This window comes from Staurois parvus, unplaced genomic scaffold (genome assembly GCF_062004578.1).
Source record: "Staurois parvus isolate SC_StPar_1 unplaced genomic scaffold, SC_StPar_1.0 ptg000619l, whole genome shotgun sequence".
In the NCBI taxonomy this organism is placed as follows: Eukaryota; Metazoa; Chordata; class Amphibia; order Anura; family Ranidae; genus Staurois; species Staurois parvus.
The window spans coordinates 1621259-1635395 of record NW_028318415.1 but is presented as its reverse complement, the minus strand read 5'-3'; the positions used below and the strand labels follow the sequence as shown (position 1 = coordinate 1635395).

Genomic DNA, 14137 nt, shown 5'->3' with positions numbered 1-14137 from the left:
GGGAACCCCCATGCTGGGTTTTTTTTTTTTTTTTTTTAATTTTGGCGTGAGGGTTACCCTCCAAACCCATACCAGACCTGAAGGGCTTGGTATGGATGGGGGGGACCCCACGCCGTTTAAAAAAAAAAAAAAAAAAATTTAATTGCCGGAAATGCTTTTTTTTTTTTTTTTTTTTTTTTTACATTCAGCTGTCGGTGGGGAATCCCTCTTACAGCTGAAACATTAACGCATGGTTTTCACTACTACAATAAAACATGAGTTAAAAATGCTGTGCGGTATCCTACCGCATACTCAGATGCGGTAAGATACCACTTAGTGACTTGTGCCCAATGTTCCACTTGGTTCTTTGCAGGGTGGTGCCAACAGGTCTTTCTCCTAAGAATAAATGATTGCAATGTTTCACCTGACATAAACCAGTGGTAGCTGTGCCTGCCTATGTATTCAGTGCGTTTGTCTACCTGTCTGTGGCTCTTGTTTGATCTCCCATGGGTACCTTGGAAAACCTTTTTCCAAAGAAAAGAAATTCTCCAAAATATATTTATTATTATACAGGACTTGTATAGCGCCAACAGTTTGCTCAGCACTTTACATTATGGAGGGAGACAATACAGCAACAATACAGTTCATTACAAGAGGGATTGGAGGGCCCTGCTCCTTGGAGCTTACAATCTAGAAGGGAGGGGACAGTGGTACAAGAGGAAATTTGCTGTGGGGGATGGAGTGGTAGGAAGAGTAGGGGATTCCAGTCATAGCTGGGGTCGGGGTAGGCTTCCCTGAAGAGATGGGTTTTCAGAGTGCGCCTAAAAGAGCAGAGTAGGTGATAGCCTGATCGATTGGGGTAGGGAGTTCCATAGGATGGTGAAGCCCTTGAGAAATCCTGGAGACGAGCATGGGAGGAGGAGGAAAGGGAGTTAGAGAGTAGTAGGTCCTTTGAGGAGCGGAGAGTACGGTTTGGGTGGTATTTAGAGACAAGGTTGGTGATGTATTTAGGGGCAGTGTTATGAATGGCTTTATTCGTCAGTGTTTAGTGTTTTGAATTTTATCCGCTGGGCAATTGGAAGCCAGTGGAGGGATTGGCAGAGAGGGGTGGCAGATACAGAGCGGTTAGTAAGGTGAATGAGTCTGGCAGCAGCATTCATGATGGACTGCAGTGGGGATAGCCTGCGATGAGGTAGGCCAGTGAGGAGGGAGTTACAGTAGTCAAGGCGTGATATAATAAGGGAGTGAATGAGTTGCTTAGTGGTTTCCAAGGTTAGGAACGGTCGTATCTTGGAGATGTTGTGGAGGTGAAGTCTACATGAGTTTGTCAGTGATTGGACCTTGGGCTGAAAGGACAGATTGTAGTCTAGGATTACACCTAGTACCCTGGTGTGAGGGGTGGGACTGATAGTGTTGTTGATCTTGATGGAGAAGTCTGGGGGGGGGGGGCACAGGCCGGGGGGAATACTAGAAGCTCAGTTTTGGAGAGGTTGAGTTTGAGGAAGTGGAGTGACATCCAGTCCGATATGTCACTTAGTAGGGTGGTGATGCGATTGGAGACTTGAGGGGGTGAGGCAAGGGGTAGAGACAGATTTGTGTGTCGTCGGCATAGAGATGGTAGTTGAAGCCGTGGGAGTTTATCCATTGGCCAAGGGAGGAGGCGTAGATGGAGAAGAGGAGGGGTCTGTGGACAGAACCTTGAGGGACCCTGACAGAGAAAGGGAGTGAAGGGGAGGTGGCAGCGTTATAGGAAACACTGAAGGATTGCTACAATAGATAGAACCAGGAGAGAGCGGAGTCTCTGAGGCCAAGAGTGCAGTTTTTTGAGGAGGAGGGGGTGGTCAACCTTGTCAAAAGCCGCAGAGAGGTCAAGTAGTAGGAGTATAGTATAGTGGCTGTTTGGTTTTGGCGGATAGTAGGTCATTGGTGAGTTTGAGTAGGGCAGTTTCGGTGGAGTGTAGGGGGCGGAAGCCGGACTGTAAAGGGTCGCGAAGGTTGTTGTCGGTGAGATGGGAGCCCAGGCGATTGTAGACTAATCGTTCTAGGAGTTTAGAGGTAAATGGCAGTAGGGAGATGGGTCTTAGGTTGTTCAGGTCAGTGGGGTCCAGGGAGGGTTTAAGTATGGGAGCGATGTGCGCGTGCTTTAGAGGGGAGGGGAAGGTACCGGTGGAGAGGGAAAGATTGAAGATGTGAGTGAGGGAGCATAGGATGGAAGAGGAGGGGGATTGCAGGAGTTGTGTGGGGGCAGGGTCCAGGGGGCAGGTGATGAGGCAGGCTTCGGAGAAAATCTTAGTGAGCTCTTCGGTGGTGGTGAGGTCAAGGGAGCAAAGTTAAAAATATTAATTTAATACACAAGCCTGAATGCACTTTGTATAAAACAAATCTAAGATTATCTGGCAATTGCCGACCAGAAAAGACATGGTAAATAAAACCTGTAAAACTGCACTTCACAAACCTTCTGTTCGCACGTTAAACCTGATATCATAGTGTTTTTTATTGTGTGTATTTTTTTGTCTTGTAGAAGCTGGGTCCTTTTAGACAGCCAGTACAACATCTACCTGTATCGCGAGGGTGTATTAAGAACGTCCTCGGAACCATACAATGATTCTGATTTTCAGGACATGACTTGTCACCTGACCAATCACTGCATTCAGAAGGAGCATTCAAAAAACTATGGCCGATACGAAGACGGCAATGAGATGTTCTTTGATGAGTTTAATCAGTACCTTGTGAACAGCCTGAACATCAACCTAGAAAACAGCATCCTCTGGCAGATTAAAGAAATTATAAGGTACAGGGTCCATAAAGCTTTCATTTTAGTGATCAATGTAAGATTCATGCAGGGAATGATGTGTATATCAGCAATAAATATTTGTTTTATTGCTGTGGCTTAACTACATATCACAAATTTCACGCTGCAGTAACTGAGCAAAAGTTAGTTTTCCAAAGCACTGAGTATTTTCGTCAACCACCATTTGTGTCTTATGAACAATTGCCATACGTGTTTACCTTTTTTTCAGTGCTGCTGAGCTGCTCCAGCCTCTTTCAGCAACTTTCTGTCTACATGCACTAACCATGAATTTACAATGTGTGCTGTCATGACCACTTGTAGTCCTTACCGGGGTGCATGTACCATGGTGAAATTACAGAAACACATTTGGGAGACAGTTGTCTCCCCATTAGAGGAGGTAAAATGTAGAACTACGCTTGCCAGTGTGGATATGGAATAATGGTCTGAATGCGATAACTGATACAGGAGTGTAATTAACCAGTTCCCAACCGTGCTATAGCCGAATGATGGCTACAGCGTGGTTGTGTAATCCTGGTACGATGTCCATGGACGTCATTCCAGAACACACCCCTACGGACACAGCTGATCACGTGATACAGTAAACGGCCAATCACAGTGGCCTTTTACCACATGATCAGCTGTGTCCACTGACACATCAGATCACCTTGTAAATACAGTTGCTAGTTATCAGCTGCACTTTCCTCACGCTGTCACAGCGTGAGGAAAGTATTGCTGAGAACCAGCAATTGTCAGCGAAAGGATCAGCACTGATCAGTGCCTCCTATCAGTGCTGCCTAACCGTACCACCTCATCAGTGCTGCCTATCAGTGATGGAGAAAAATTACCTGTTTGCAAAATTTTATAATAGAAACAAAGAAAAGCTTTTTTATTTTTTGCTCTTTTTTTTTTGTTTATAGCGCAAAAAGTAAAATGCCCAGTGGCAAGTAAATACCACCAAAAGAAACCGCTATTTGTGTGAAAAAAATGATAAAAATTTCATATCGATAAAATGTTGCATGAACGCACAATTGTCATTCAGAGTGTGACAGCGCTGAAAGCTGAAAATTGACATGGGCAGGAAGAGTGCATAAGTGCCCAGTAGGCAAATGGTTAAAGGAGATATACAATGAAAGTGTATGCTGTAATTGTAGAACATCAGAACTGTAATAACACAAGCAGTAGTTATTTTTTATAATCTAATATAACCTAATTTAAAAAAAATCTTTCGTGTTGAGAGCTGCCTGTCTGCTGACTCTTTCCACAACTGGATTCCTTGCATGTTTGCAGCTTCTCTACTGCAGTTTCCCTTCAGTTTCTAAGTACTGCATATCCCATGTTACCTTGATGCCTACAAAGCGTGTTCCTGCCTCCTAAATTGCCTCCTTTCATTAGCTCTGTAGTTCAGACAGCAGGCTTTGTGAAATGTGTGACACAAGCAGTTCATATTCACATGGTATAGTGACCATGTCACAGATTACAAGATGGTAAATATATAGGATTCTTTGAATACATTTTTAAACCTCCAAGATTTTTCAGAATAATAGCAGTAGACTAGAAATAATTAAAATACAATGTGGAAATGATTATATGATTTTCAATATTGACCACAGAAACACTTTTTTTTTTTTAAGTGGTCGTAAAGGCTGAAGGTTTTTTTTTTTAAGCATGAAGATTAAAAAAAACACCTGTGTGCAGCAGCCTCCCCCATCCTCCCTATTACTTACCTGAGCCCCATCGTGATCCGGCAATGTGAATGAGAGCCTCAGCTCTCTGGGGACTTTCCCTCCTCATTGGCTAAGACGGCAGTGGGAGCCATTGTCTCCCACTGCTGGCAATCACTGCCAATGAGGAGAGATAGGAGGCGGGGCCAAGCTGCAGCTGTGTGTGTAAATGGACATGCAGAGCAGTGGCTCTGGACTAAGCGTACTTGGATGCACCCATAGCAAGCTACTTTCTTTTTTTGCCTTTTAATATCACTTTAAAGCTGAACTCTTGGTATGATTTTTTTATTGCAGTTTAGACCAACGTAAGTATTTGTATCGCATACCTGAGGAATAGCTGTGAAAGCTGACAACCACTATATTAGTCACAGCTACTACAGTGATAGCTGTGATTTTCTGGGCCCTGTGCCATGCAGCCTTCTGCATAGTTGATTGGCTCACTCACTTGACAGTGCTGTCAAGAACTCCTGTCAGTTGGAGAAGGGGAGAAGGCCTTCATCCATGGTATTCATTCAAAAATATAAAAGGCATTCTGTGAATGGGAGCAGTGCAGAGCAGTCCTCTGGGGTTACTGTGCAGATGGGAAGTTGCTTGGCACGAGACCTGGATGATGGCAGCAATCACAATAGTAGCAGCAGCTATTACAGTAATTGTCAGATTCCCCAGCAATGGTTCAGACATGATATATGCATACTTCCATTGTTCCATGGTGGACCACTGTAACTATGCAATAAAAATCATACATAGCCTTCAGCTTGAGGCCCCATTTACACCTGCGTGTTGTGCTAACGCTCGGCTTTTTATGTAACAGAATGGGGTCTTATATCTAGGCTCTGAACCAACAAGTAATGGTAGAAAGATACAGTGTTGCAAAGTAGTAGAAAGATCTGCTTTTCAGAGTATGCTGGGCTAAAATACAGCACCAGTGTCTCACTATCTGCGACTATTCGCACGGGTGACTAACAGCAGTGGCAATGACAGCGACAGAAATCTGCTGATTTCCTGTTGCGGTTTCTACCACTTATGAGTAGTTAGCTGCAGTTGCCAAGCCCTGTAAATTTCAGTTGCAGGTTTACTGTCACTGTTATTCGTACCAGTGCTATTTGCCTGTGCAAATGATGCCTTGAACTGCATTAGAAGAAAGTGAAAGTACCTGTGGGGTATGAGGCTGTGTCCTTGATTATGTGAAGTGTGAGTCAGGGCAGATCATCCTTGTGCAGAAGTGTTCCAGCAGGATTCTAGCAGAAAAGTATTATCTCAATATTTCATTTCCTGGGCATCGCTTTTCTTGTGGCCAGTGAGACTCCAAAAAAAAAAAAAGAAGTCCAATGCATGCAATAGAAGAGGAGTCAGCTGTAACTCCTCCAATCATTTTAAATGGTTTCAAAGATCCACAGTCTCCTTTCTCAAGGTGGGTCCTGCTATGTTTTGTGGTCTTCTCTTTATGCATTTGCCATTTAACCCTTTGTGTGCTGGTGGAGATTCATCTCTGTTAAAGTGCTAATTTGTGTCTGCATTATCCTACTGTAGGGGTTTAATTCTAGGTTCACGCTGTCCTCATTTTTGTTTGCCACATTTGCGCAGGCATAGCAGTCCATTCGTTTCAGGAAAACACAGGGAAAAGGTCCCTGCACCTTTTCAAAATTGCAGCTACAAGGAAACTGGTGCTTTTGCACCGTAAAGGTTTCATGTACCCAAAAACACACTGGGGGGGAATTCAATAAAGCTGCTGCACACTTTTCTGCCGTTAATCCTTCTTGCTAATGTATTGAACCAAATTCATGAAGCATTTGCAACACTGGGTTCTGACATCAAATTTACTAAATTGCACCACTTTTACATTGTGTCACATTGAATGCCTCACTTGTACATTGTTTTGCATTGAATGCACCAAATGTAAAAATGGAGCCAATTAAGAGCAACTCTCTTTTGACATACAAAGAGAAAAATTGGCTCAGACTGTTTTTGTGAAAGTCATGGGCATTCTAAAAGTGGTGCAGCATGAGTCAAATTCAAGTACAAGTTCTAGACAGATACATAAATTTGCGGAATAGAGGGCTAGTGTGTGTAGGCATGATGTGACTCCAAACACCCAAAAAATGTCCCAGGGACTTTGTGAGACACACCAAAAGTAGTAAACTTTACTTTTTATTGAAAATAGACATTAAAATGGCTCAAGCTAGGTATAAAAACCTTAATACATACACATAGAATAATGATATAAATATATCATGAGTAAATACACGCACATTCCACATCTTGACAAATTCATGATAGAAGAGCTCTTGCAAGGATCTCGATGCGTTTTGTGAGACAGTGCTCACTTCCTCAGGAGTTTTTTTAAGAATTCATAAATCTCTACGTGGGAACCAGGACATAAGGAAAAATAATAAATATGAAAAAAAAATACAACATTGGATGATACTTACAAATCCACCAAAGGTATAAAAACACCAAATAAATGCTCATCCATATATAAAAAGTATAGTAGGGATATGCCAACTAGTCCACACTGTCTCAACTGGGAGAACCAGAGCAATCAAAGAGTTCACCGCAGTGGTGTAACTGGAGGCGCAAAAAAGGAGGAACACAATATAGATAAGACAAAGACATGAGTGAAAAAAAATAAATACACCATAGAGTGAACTCAGGAGACCTTATCACTAGAGTACCACAAATACATGAATTTGCCGCATTTTTCACCACTTTTAGAATGCATGAGTGACACCTCCACTAAAGCTGCCTGCGCCAGTCTGTATGAATTCCAGGGACTGTTTTCTGATTTGTGGGGGTGCGATTAAGAATTAATGTCACCCCTATGCGTCTGCAGAGCAGCATGTTTTTGGCTGTAGGTACTTTCTGGTATGGAAATCCGTGCGCTTTACGCACTGACCCACACCCGCAACCATTCGCAACAGTGTGAATCTAGCCTAAAACTGAGACGCTGTTGCAAATTTTCAGCGTATAAAAATAATAGTGCAGCGCTAACAATAGTATTAAAATAGTAGGTAGTAAAATTAATTAATTGAAGTTCGTATAATGGATCCCAGAAGCAGCATCAATAATAAATCAAATAATGATAAAAGATCTATAAAAGTTCATGTAATACATCTAATGTGCGGCACCAGTAAAACTTCCTCTGCTGTAATACGCTTGTGACTGGTAGAAATAGCAGAAATGCACATTTACCGACCACGCATTAGGAATGCGCATGTAAGTAACCATCAACTGAGGTGGATAACACTGGATAGATGGTAGGACATCCCTCTAGGATATGAATCGTCCAACTTTGGTGACGTGATGTACAGCAGGGCTCAGAGGTCTCCTTAATATCGGATGAACAGCCTGGATGGATGTGCTCTCTCCTCTGGATCTTGGTGTAGTAGAAAATACTGTTGTGGATCTGAAACCCTCAATAGAGGGTCAAAAACAAAGAGGGAGTGCCCATAGTGTAGTAGGTAATGCTTTATTCCAGAATATAAAATATTGTGTGGGTACAGGTATGTGTCAAAATGAATAGACAGGGATAGTCTACTGACCCTAAAGTAAAATGGCCGCCGGGCCTCCTTGTGGTCGCGGCGGTGTATGACGTCACACGTGCTGTCGGCTCCTCCTGAGGCCTTTCGTGCTACGGGACTTCATCAGAGGGGAGGCCAACAGCCACATGACGGACGTCAGTGCTTAAATAGCCGCATCGAGACGCCATTTTGCCGTGGGTATTTCTCTTAGAACTAGACGCTACACAAACTGCTGTCCAAACAAGCAGGATGAGAGGTCAGAATACACAGAGTGTGACAGAACCCAGGGGGGAAAAAGATTAACTTAGATGACAGTGAAAGTGATCACTATCGTCAAAGGGATGATAAAAATAAAAAAAAATAAAAAATTTTCAGTGTAACTTGCTTAGCCAGCAGTTCTACACTACTTTGCAAAATAGTATCTCTTTATCACTACACAGCCCAGATTCAATTATACTCGTGTGAAAGTTTATCATAGTCTACAGTACATTAATAAGTTCTCCACACTGGCAAGCACATTTCTACTTTTTTTTTTTTTTTTTTTTTTTCTCCGCAAGAGCTGATTCATACGTGCGGATTGAAGCTCAGGTTTCACAGTTAATTGACACAGTAGTTGTTCAGTGATTCATGTCAGGTTTACATCAGGATCAGGACAGCTTCAGGTCAGGATTTTATCCTTTTCACACATGTGCGATTTAGAAACAGTTCCCATAGAAGTCAATAGCCTGTATTCCGAACCTGACTGCACTGCTCAGAAATCGGGCAGCACTCTTTTCCAATCTGCACCACCAGTGCACCAGACATATGTGAACAGGCACCATAGGAAGCAATGTTGTTTCACATGTCATGCGGTTTGGATGCGGTTCAAACCACTCCAATCCGCATATACCGTATTTTTCACTCATTAAGATGCACCTGACCATAAGACGCGCCTAGGTTTTAGAGGAGAAAAACAAGAAAAAAATATTCTGAAACAATTGACTGCGGACACAGTACAGGGGATGACCAGAGACTGCGGACACAGTACAGGGGATGACCAGAGACTGCGGACACAGTACAGGGGATGACCAGAGACTGCGGACACAGTACAGGGGATGACCAGAGACTGCGGACACAGTACAGGGGATGACCAGAGACTGCGGACAGTACAAGGCATGACCAGACACTGCGGACCTTTTAGGTAGGGGGAGCGGGTACCTGAATTTGACAGGTACCCACTCCCACTTCCGCGGAGCTGTCCTCCCTTTACTGTGGGCACCCGGCTTCTTCCCGCCCCGGCATCTGTGACAGCCGGGTGCCCACTGCGCATGTGCAAGAAGCGCTGCGCTTTGTGAATGGCTCGGCGTCTTCTGGGACCTGTCATGAGACGCCGGACCATTCACAAAGCGCAGCGCTTCTCGCGCATGCGCAGTGGGCAACCGGCTGTCACAGATGCCGGGGCTTGAAGAAGCCGGCGCGGGAAGACTGCAGCGCTGGACCGAGGAACAGGTAAGAACAGCTGAGCGGCCTGCCCGGTATTCTGACATGGTGGCGGTGGAAATACCGGACCGGCCGCTTTACTATATATTCGCTCCATAAGACGCACTGATATTTTCCCCCCTTTTTTGGGGGAAAATAGTGCATCTTATGGAGCAAAAAATACGGTATGTGAACTGGCATTCTTTTTTGGGGCTCTGTTTCAACAGAACCCTGTTAGAACAATGCAGCTGCCTACAATACAGCTTAATGTTTTTAAGCACCATTCACAATTGCTGCAATACATGAGAGAGGCCGCGAATAGCTATAGGCACAGTCAGGCTCACATTGCTTTCAGTGAGGCTTCCCACCCGACCGGTTCGCATCCATCACCACTGAGTTTTCCATGGGTCATGAGAAATGGCCTCATTTACTAGTGGGAGCTTTGCTCAGTTGTGTTTTAAACCATAATAGGAAGTGCCTGATAAAGAACCTTTATGGCAGAACCACCAGAATCTCTTCTAATGAAAGCTATTAAAAACAAATATTGGTGAAAAACATCTTTTATTGTATTCAACATGTAAAGATATTTATATTTATATATATATATATATATATATATATATATATATATATATATATATATTTATTTTTTTTTTTTTGTCCTGGGTTTGGATCTACTTCAAGTAACGGGTTTTGAATAAGAGGAACATGGTATTGACTTCAACAGCCAGATGGGAATAAAGTCCTGCAATGAGGCTTCGTAAAGACTGAATTATGCTTTGGATACTAGGGGTGTTCTGGCTTGTGGAATAAGATGTCCTCTTTCTTGACTGTGTGCTAATCTTTTAACTCTTCAATGTCTACTTTTTATTCAGAGTCTGTCTGACTTGTATAGAACCTGCAATCAGCACAAAGCATCTGCCTTACCAGAGTTTTCAACTGTTTGGCTTTGATTTTATGGTTGATGAAGAAATGAAAGTCTGGTTGATTGAAATCAATGGTGCCCCAGCCTGTGCACAGTAAGACATTCACTTAATATTTTCTGAATCATGAACCCACAGATCAAACAGAAAACCACTATTATGTTAAAAATCATGTTTCTGTACCTAGCTTGTAATGATATATGCATTCTACTGCATCGCCACATTTTGTCAACTAGGTTATCTATAGGTTTAAAGGTTAGAACTGGTGTGCAGTTCAGACTGCTGCTGAGAAAGAGGACACAATTTTTTTTTAGTTCACCTTTAAGCTACAATCTGTAATGATTATTATCCCTGAAATCTTTAGGCCTCATGCACACAGGATGTTTCACAGCTTCCCATCCACCCTATAGTAGTAATGCTGCTACAGGGTGGTCAAACCTTCTTTTATTTTTTGTGCTATAAAAAAAAAACAAAAAAACTTGCATGCGAACATATACCACCAAAAGCTCTATTCGTGGGGAAAAAAGGACTTTAATTTGGGTGCAGCATTGCATGACTGCGCAATTGTCAAAGTAACGCAGCGCCATAACGCAAAAAATAGCCTGGTCAGGAAGGGGGGTAAATCTTCTGGAGGGCAAGTGGTTAATAAAAAAAAAAAAAGAAGCCTTCCTCCTTCTCCTAGAAGCCTTCCTCCAGGCAGCAGCGTTTTTTGCAGGAAAAATGTCTGATGCTTGTAAAAGTATCTAATGCTTTTACAAGCATTTAGGCGTGTTTTACAGGTGTCAAGCGCTTGGGTGTTCATTTCTTTGGCCAGAATAATAGTTTATTCTGGCCATTGAAATGAATTAACGCTCAAACCCTAAATGTGCCTAGCGTTTAGATGCCTTTACACACACCTTTTTATCTGCCAAAACACTGTTGCTCCTGGATGCACTGGCCCTGGAGTTCTTCCTGCCTGTATGCGCTTCTGCCACTAAGAGCTCCTATGTGTGCATGGACATATAGGATAACATGGAGGGCCGTTTACAAGCAGTAAAAAAAAAAAGAAAAAAAATGGCTACAAATCGCCCTGTGTACATGAGGCCTTAAAGTGAACTTGTGCTTTGCACATGGTTGGCAAATTCAAATGAAAATGCATTCAGATTATGTGGTGTGACAGGACTCGTAACACCTAATTTTTTACTTTATTTTCCTTTTAGCTTCCAACACTGCTTTACATCACTACAGAAAAGGAGGAAAAAAAATGCATATTTTGCTGCCTCAAATATTCCAAAATTGTATGTCCGCCACTTCATAATAGGCAAACTAAGTGAAAATTCAACAAAAATCTATAAATGCTTCAGAAAATGACACTCCACAATATTCAGTGGTCTGTCCACTAACAAAGACAAAAAAAATCCTATTTGACAGTTTCCACCCTTTATAAATGGGCTTTTTCACATTTTATGAAACCTTCTTTTTTTTTTTTTTTTTTTTTTTTTTTTTTAAAGCACATCTAAAGCATAACAAAATATATTAAATCTTACAAATCTTTAGATTTGGTGGTTGCTTTTCTTTCTTTTACCTTTCTTTTCTTTTCCGTGTCTGACTTTGAAGAAGGCATATAAGGAACATTTAAGTTTGTGCTTTTGATAGCCGTTTTTAATTCCTTTAATGTTACACAGCAGGTTCCCTGATCTTTTAATGAATATATTCTGTTAAAGCTTAATAAAATGTGAATTGTACTTGATATAATTTAACTGAATACAGAAACCCAGAAATATGTGTGCAATGAGATATTTTTGAAAATAAGATGATAGTTGAAATAACTATTGCTTTACGTATTTGGGGATATATAATTGGGGGTTTGGAATATACATTTTTGTTTTTTTAATATTTATTTTCTTTTTTAATCCAAAGGAAATTGTATGCAGAACTTTGCCAGGGCATCGTCGATCTTGCCATCTCCACTGTCTTTCCCCTGAATGACAGTGTGCAGAAGCGGAACCAGGACAATACATTCATCAAGCTTTGAAATCTCTGCCTTATTTACATACTGACATGCTCAGCTGCCACATTTATTGGTCGAAATACAAACCAATGTCCTTGCCTAGTATCATGCCAAATAGAGAGATAATAGGAATTTAAAGATCAGCGGACTTTCTGAAGGCTCCAGGAAGTGCTGAACTGGATTTGACTGCTTTTGCTTTTAAATGCCAAACCATTAGGTTTTTATATATTTATATGTATATATTTGTGGTGTGGTGTTTTTTTTTTATTTTTATTAAATATAAACTAGAAGATGAAGGATGCTTCCATAACCTAACTTGGAACACTGTTTCTACATAAAAATTGGGAAAAGTATTTCTTGACAATACGGTGTGAAGTACCGTATGTTTAGTACCAGTCTTGGGGCTGGTAGTAATCTGGCTGTTTAAGAAGCTGCTGAATTTCCATTTGCATTTAGCTGAGCTTAGTACAGTCAACTCCCCCACCACTGCTTATAGGCTTCTGTGAACTCTACAAGTAGCATTTATTCTGTGTGCTGCTGATTTTTGGTCTGAGTGCAGAGCAATGCATCTCACAAATCGGCCAAGTGCAGCCCAATGTATTTGGGACTCTGATGGTCTCTTAAATGTCTCTTGCAAAAGCCGTTCAAGAGTTAATCTACACAAAGCTCTTAATTCAGTTATGGCTGGATGCTAGTGGACTGAATTGCTCACTGGTTTGTTATATTGACTAAGGGCTGCAGTAGCTTGCTTTTCCAGCAGAGATTGTTACATCACTGCTGCATTATTCTATAAAAATTGTAAAAACACAACTGCAAAGAGTATATGTAAGGGCACTTTGCCCTTACCTCATTGATTATCATACCCTAGGATCTAATTGCTAGACAAGATGTTTGCATAGCCTGACCATAAATGTTATAATTCATCTTGCATGCACTTGATTAGTTTGTTCTACTTTTATGGACAGTGGTATCTTAACGACTGTAAGTTGGTCTTTTCCTAAAGTCACTTTACATTCTGCATAGCCAATTGTGTTTTCATGTTTCTTGTTATTTGCTCCTTCCTTAGGACATATTCTCTCTTTTGTAAAATGCTCCCGATGTTTTATGTTCAATCTTAAATTCTTTGTTTCCATTTATTTTTACTCGTCAGTTTCCATACTCCTTCCCCTTGTAGCACACTTCATTTGCGCCAACTTCAGGGTCCCCCCTCCTGCCCCTGACAGATACACATCCTACTCTAAATGGCAAGAATAGTTATCTGCATTGACCACAGCTAATTTTTTTATCTGATATATAAATATATTATTTACCTTCTATTAATATGCAGTAGCAGGGTAACAATGAATCAGTGCATTCACAGTGGGTAAAATGACTAAGTCGCCCTGCAGAAGAAGGGATGTGGACTGACAGGATCACCATGTATGTAATCTGAGAATCTTTCTGCAAAATAAAGGGGCAATTCCATTTCCTAGCAATATACTGATTTGAATTGTTATAATAATCGTAACAGCCACATCAGTAATCCTGTCTAATGGCAGACAAGTATACAGGTGAAACCCGAAAAATTTGAATATTGTGCAAAAGTTCATTTATTTCAGTAATGCAACTTAAAAGGTGAAACTAATATATGAGACTCCTTACATGCAAAGCAAGATAGTTCAAGCTGTGATTTGTCATAATTGTGATGATTATGGCTTACAGCTCATGAAAACCGCAAATCCACAATCTCAGAAAATTTGAATATTGTGGAAAGGTTC

The 14137-nt window shown here is 41.5% G+C and overlaps 1 protein-coding gene across 1 annotated transcript in view; it reads left to right on the top strand.

The window, feature by feature from the left end:
* The window catches only part of TTL (tubulin tyrosine ligase), a 30445-nt gene extending 16590 nt beyond the window's left edge, over positions 1 to 13855 (top strand). The window contains exons 5-7 of the mRNA XM_089693265.1: positions 2501 to 2770; positions 10343 to 10486; positions 12290 to 13855. Coding sequence (XP_089549391.1) covers positions 2501 to 2770; positions 10343 to 10486; positions 12290 to 12404 — 529 coding nt within the window. The 3' untranslated portion in view covers positions 12405 to 13855. The remainder of the gene's footprint in view (positions 1 to 2500; positions 2771 to 10342; positions 10487 to 12289) is intronic.
* Positions 13856 to 14137: the final 282 nt, after the last annotated feature.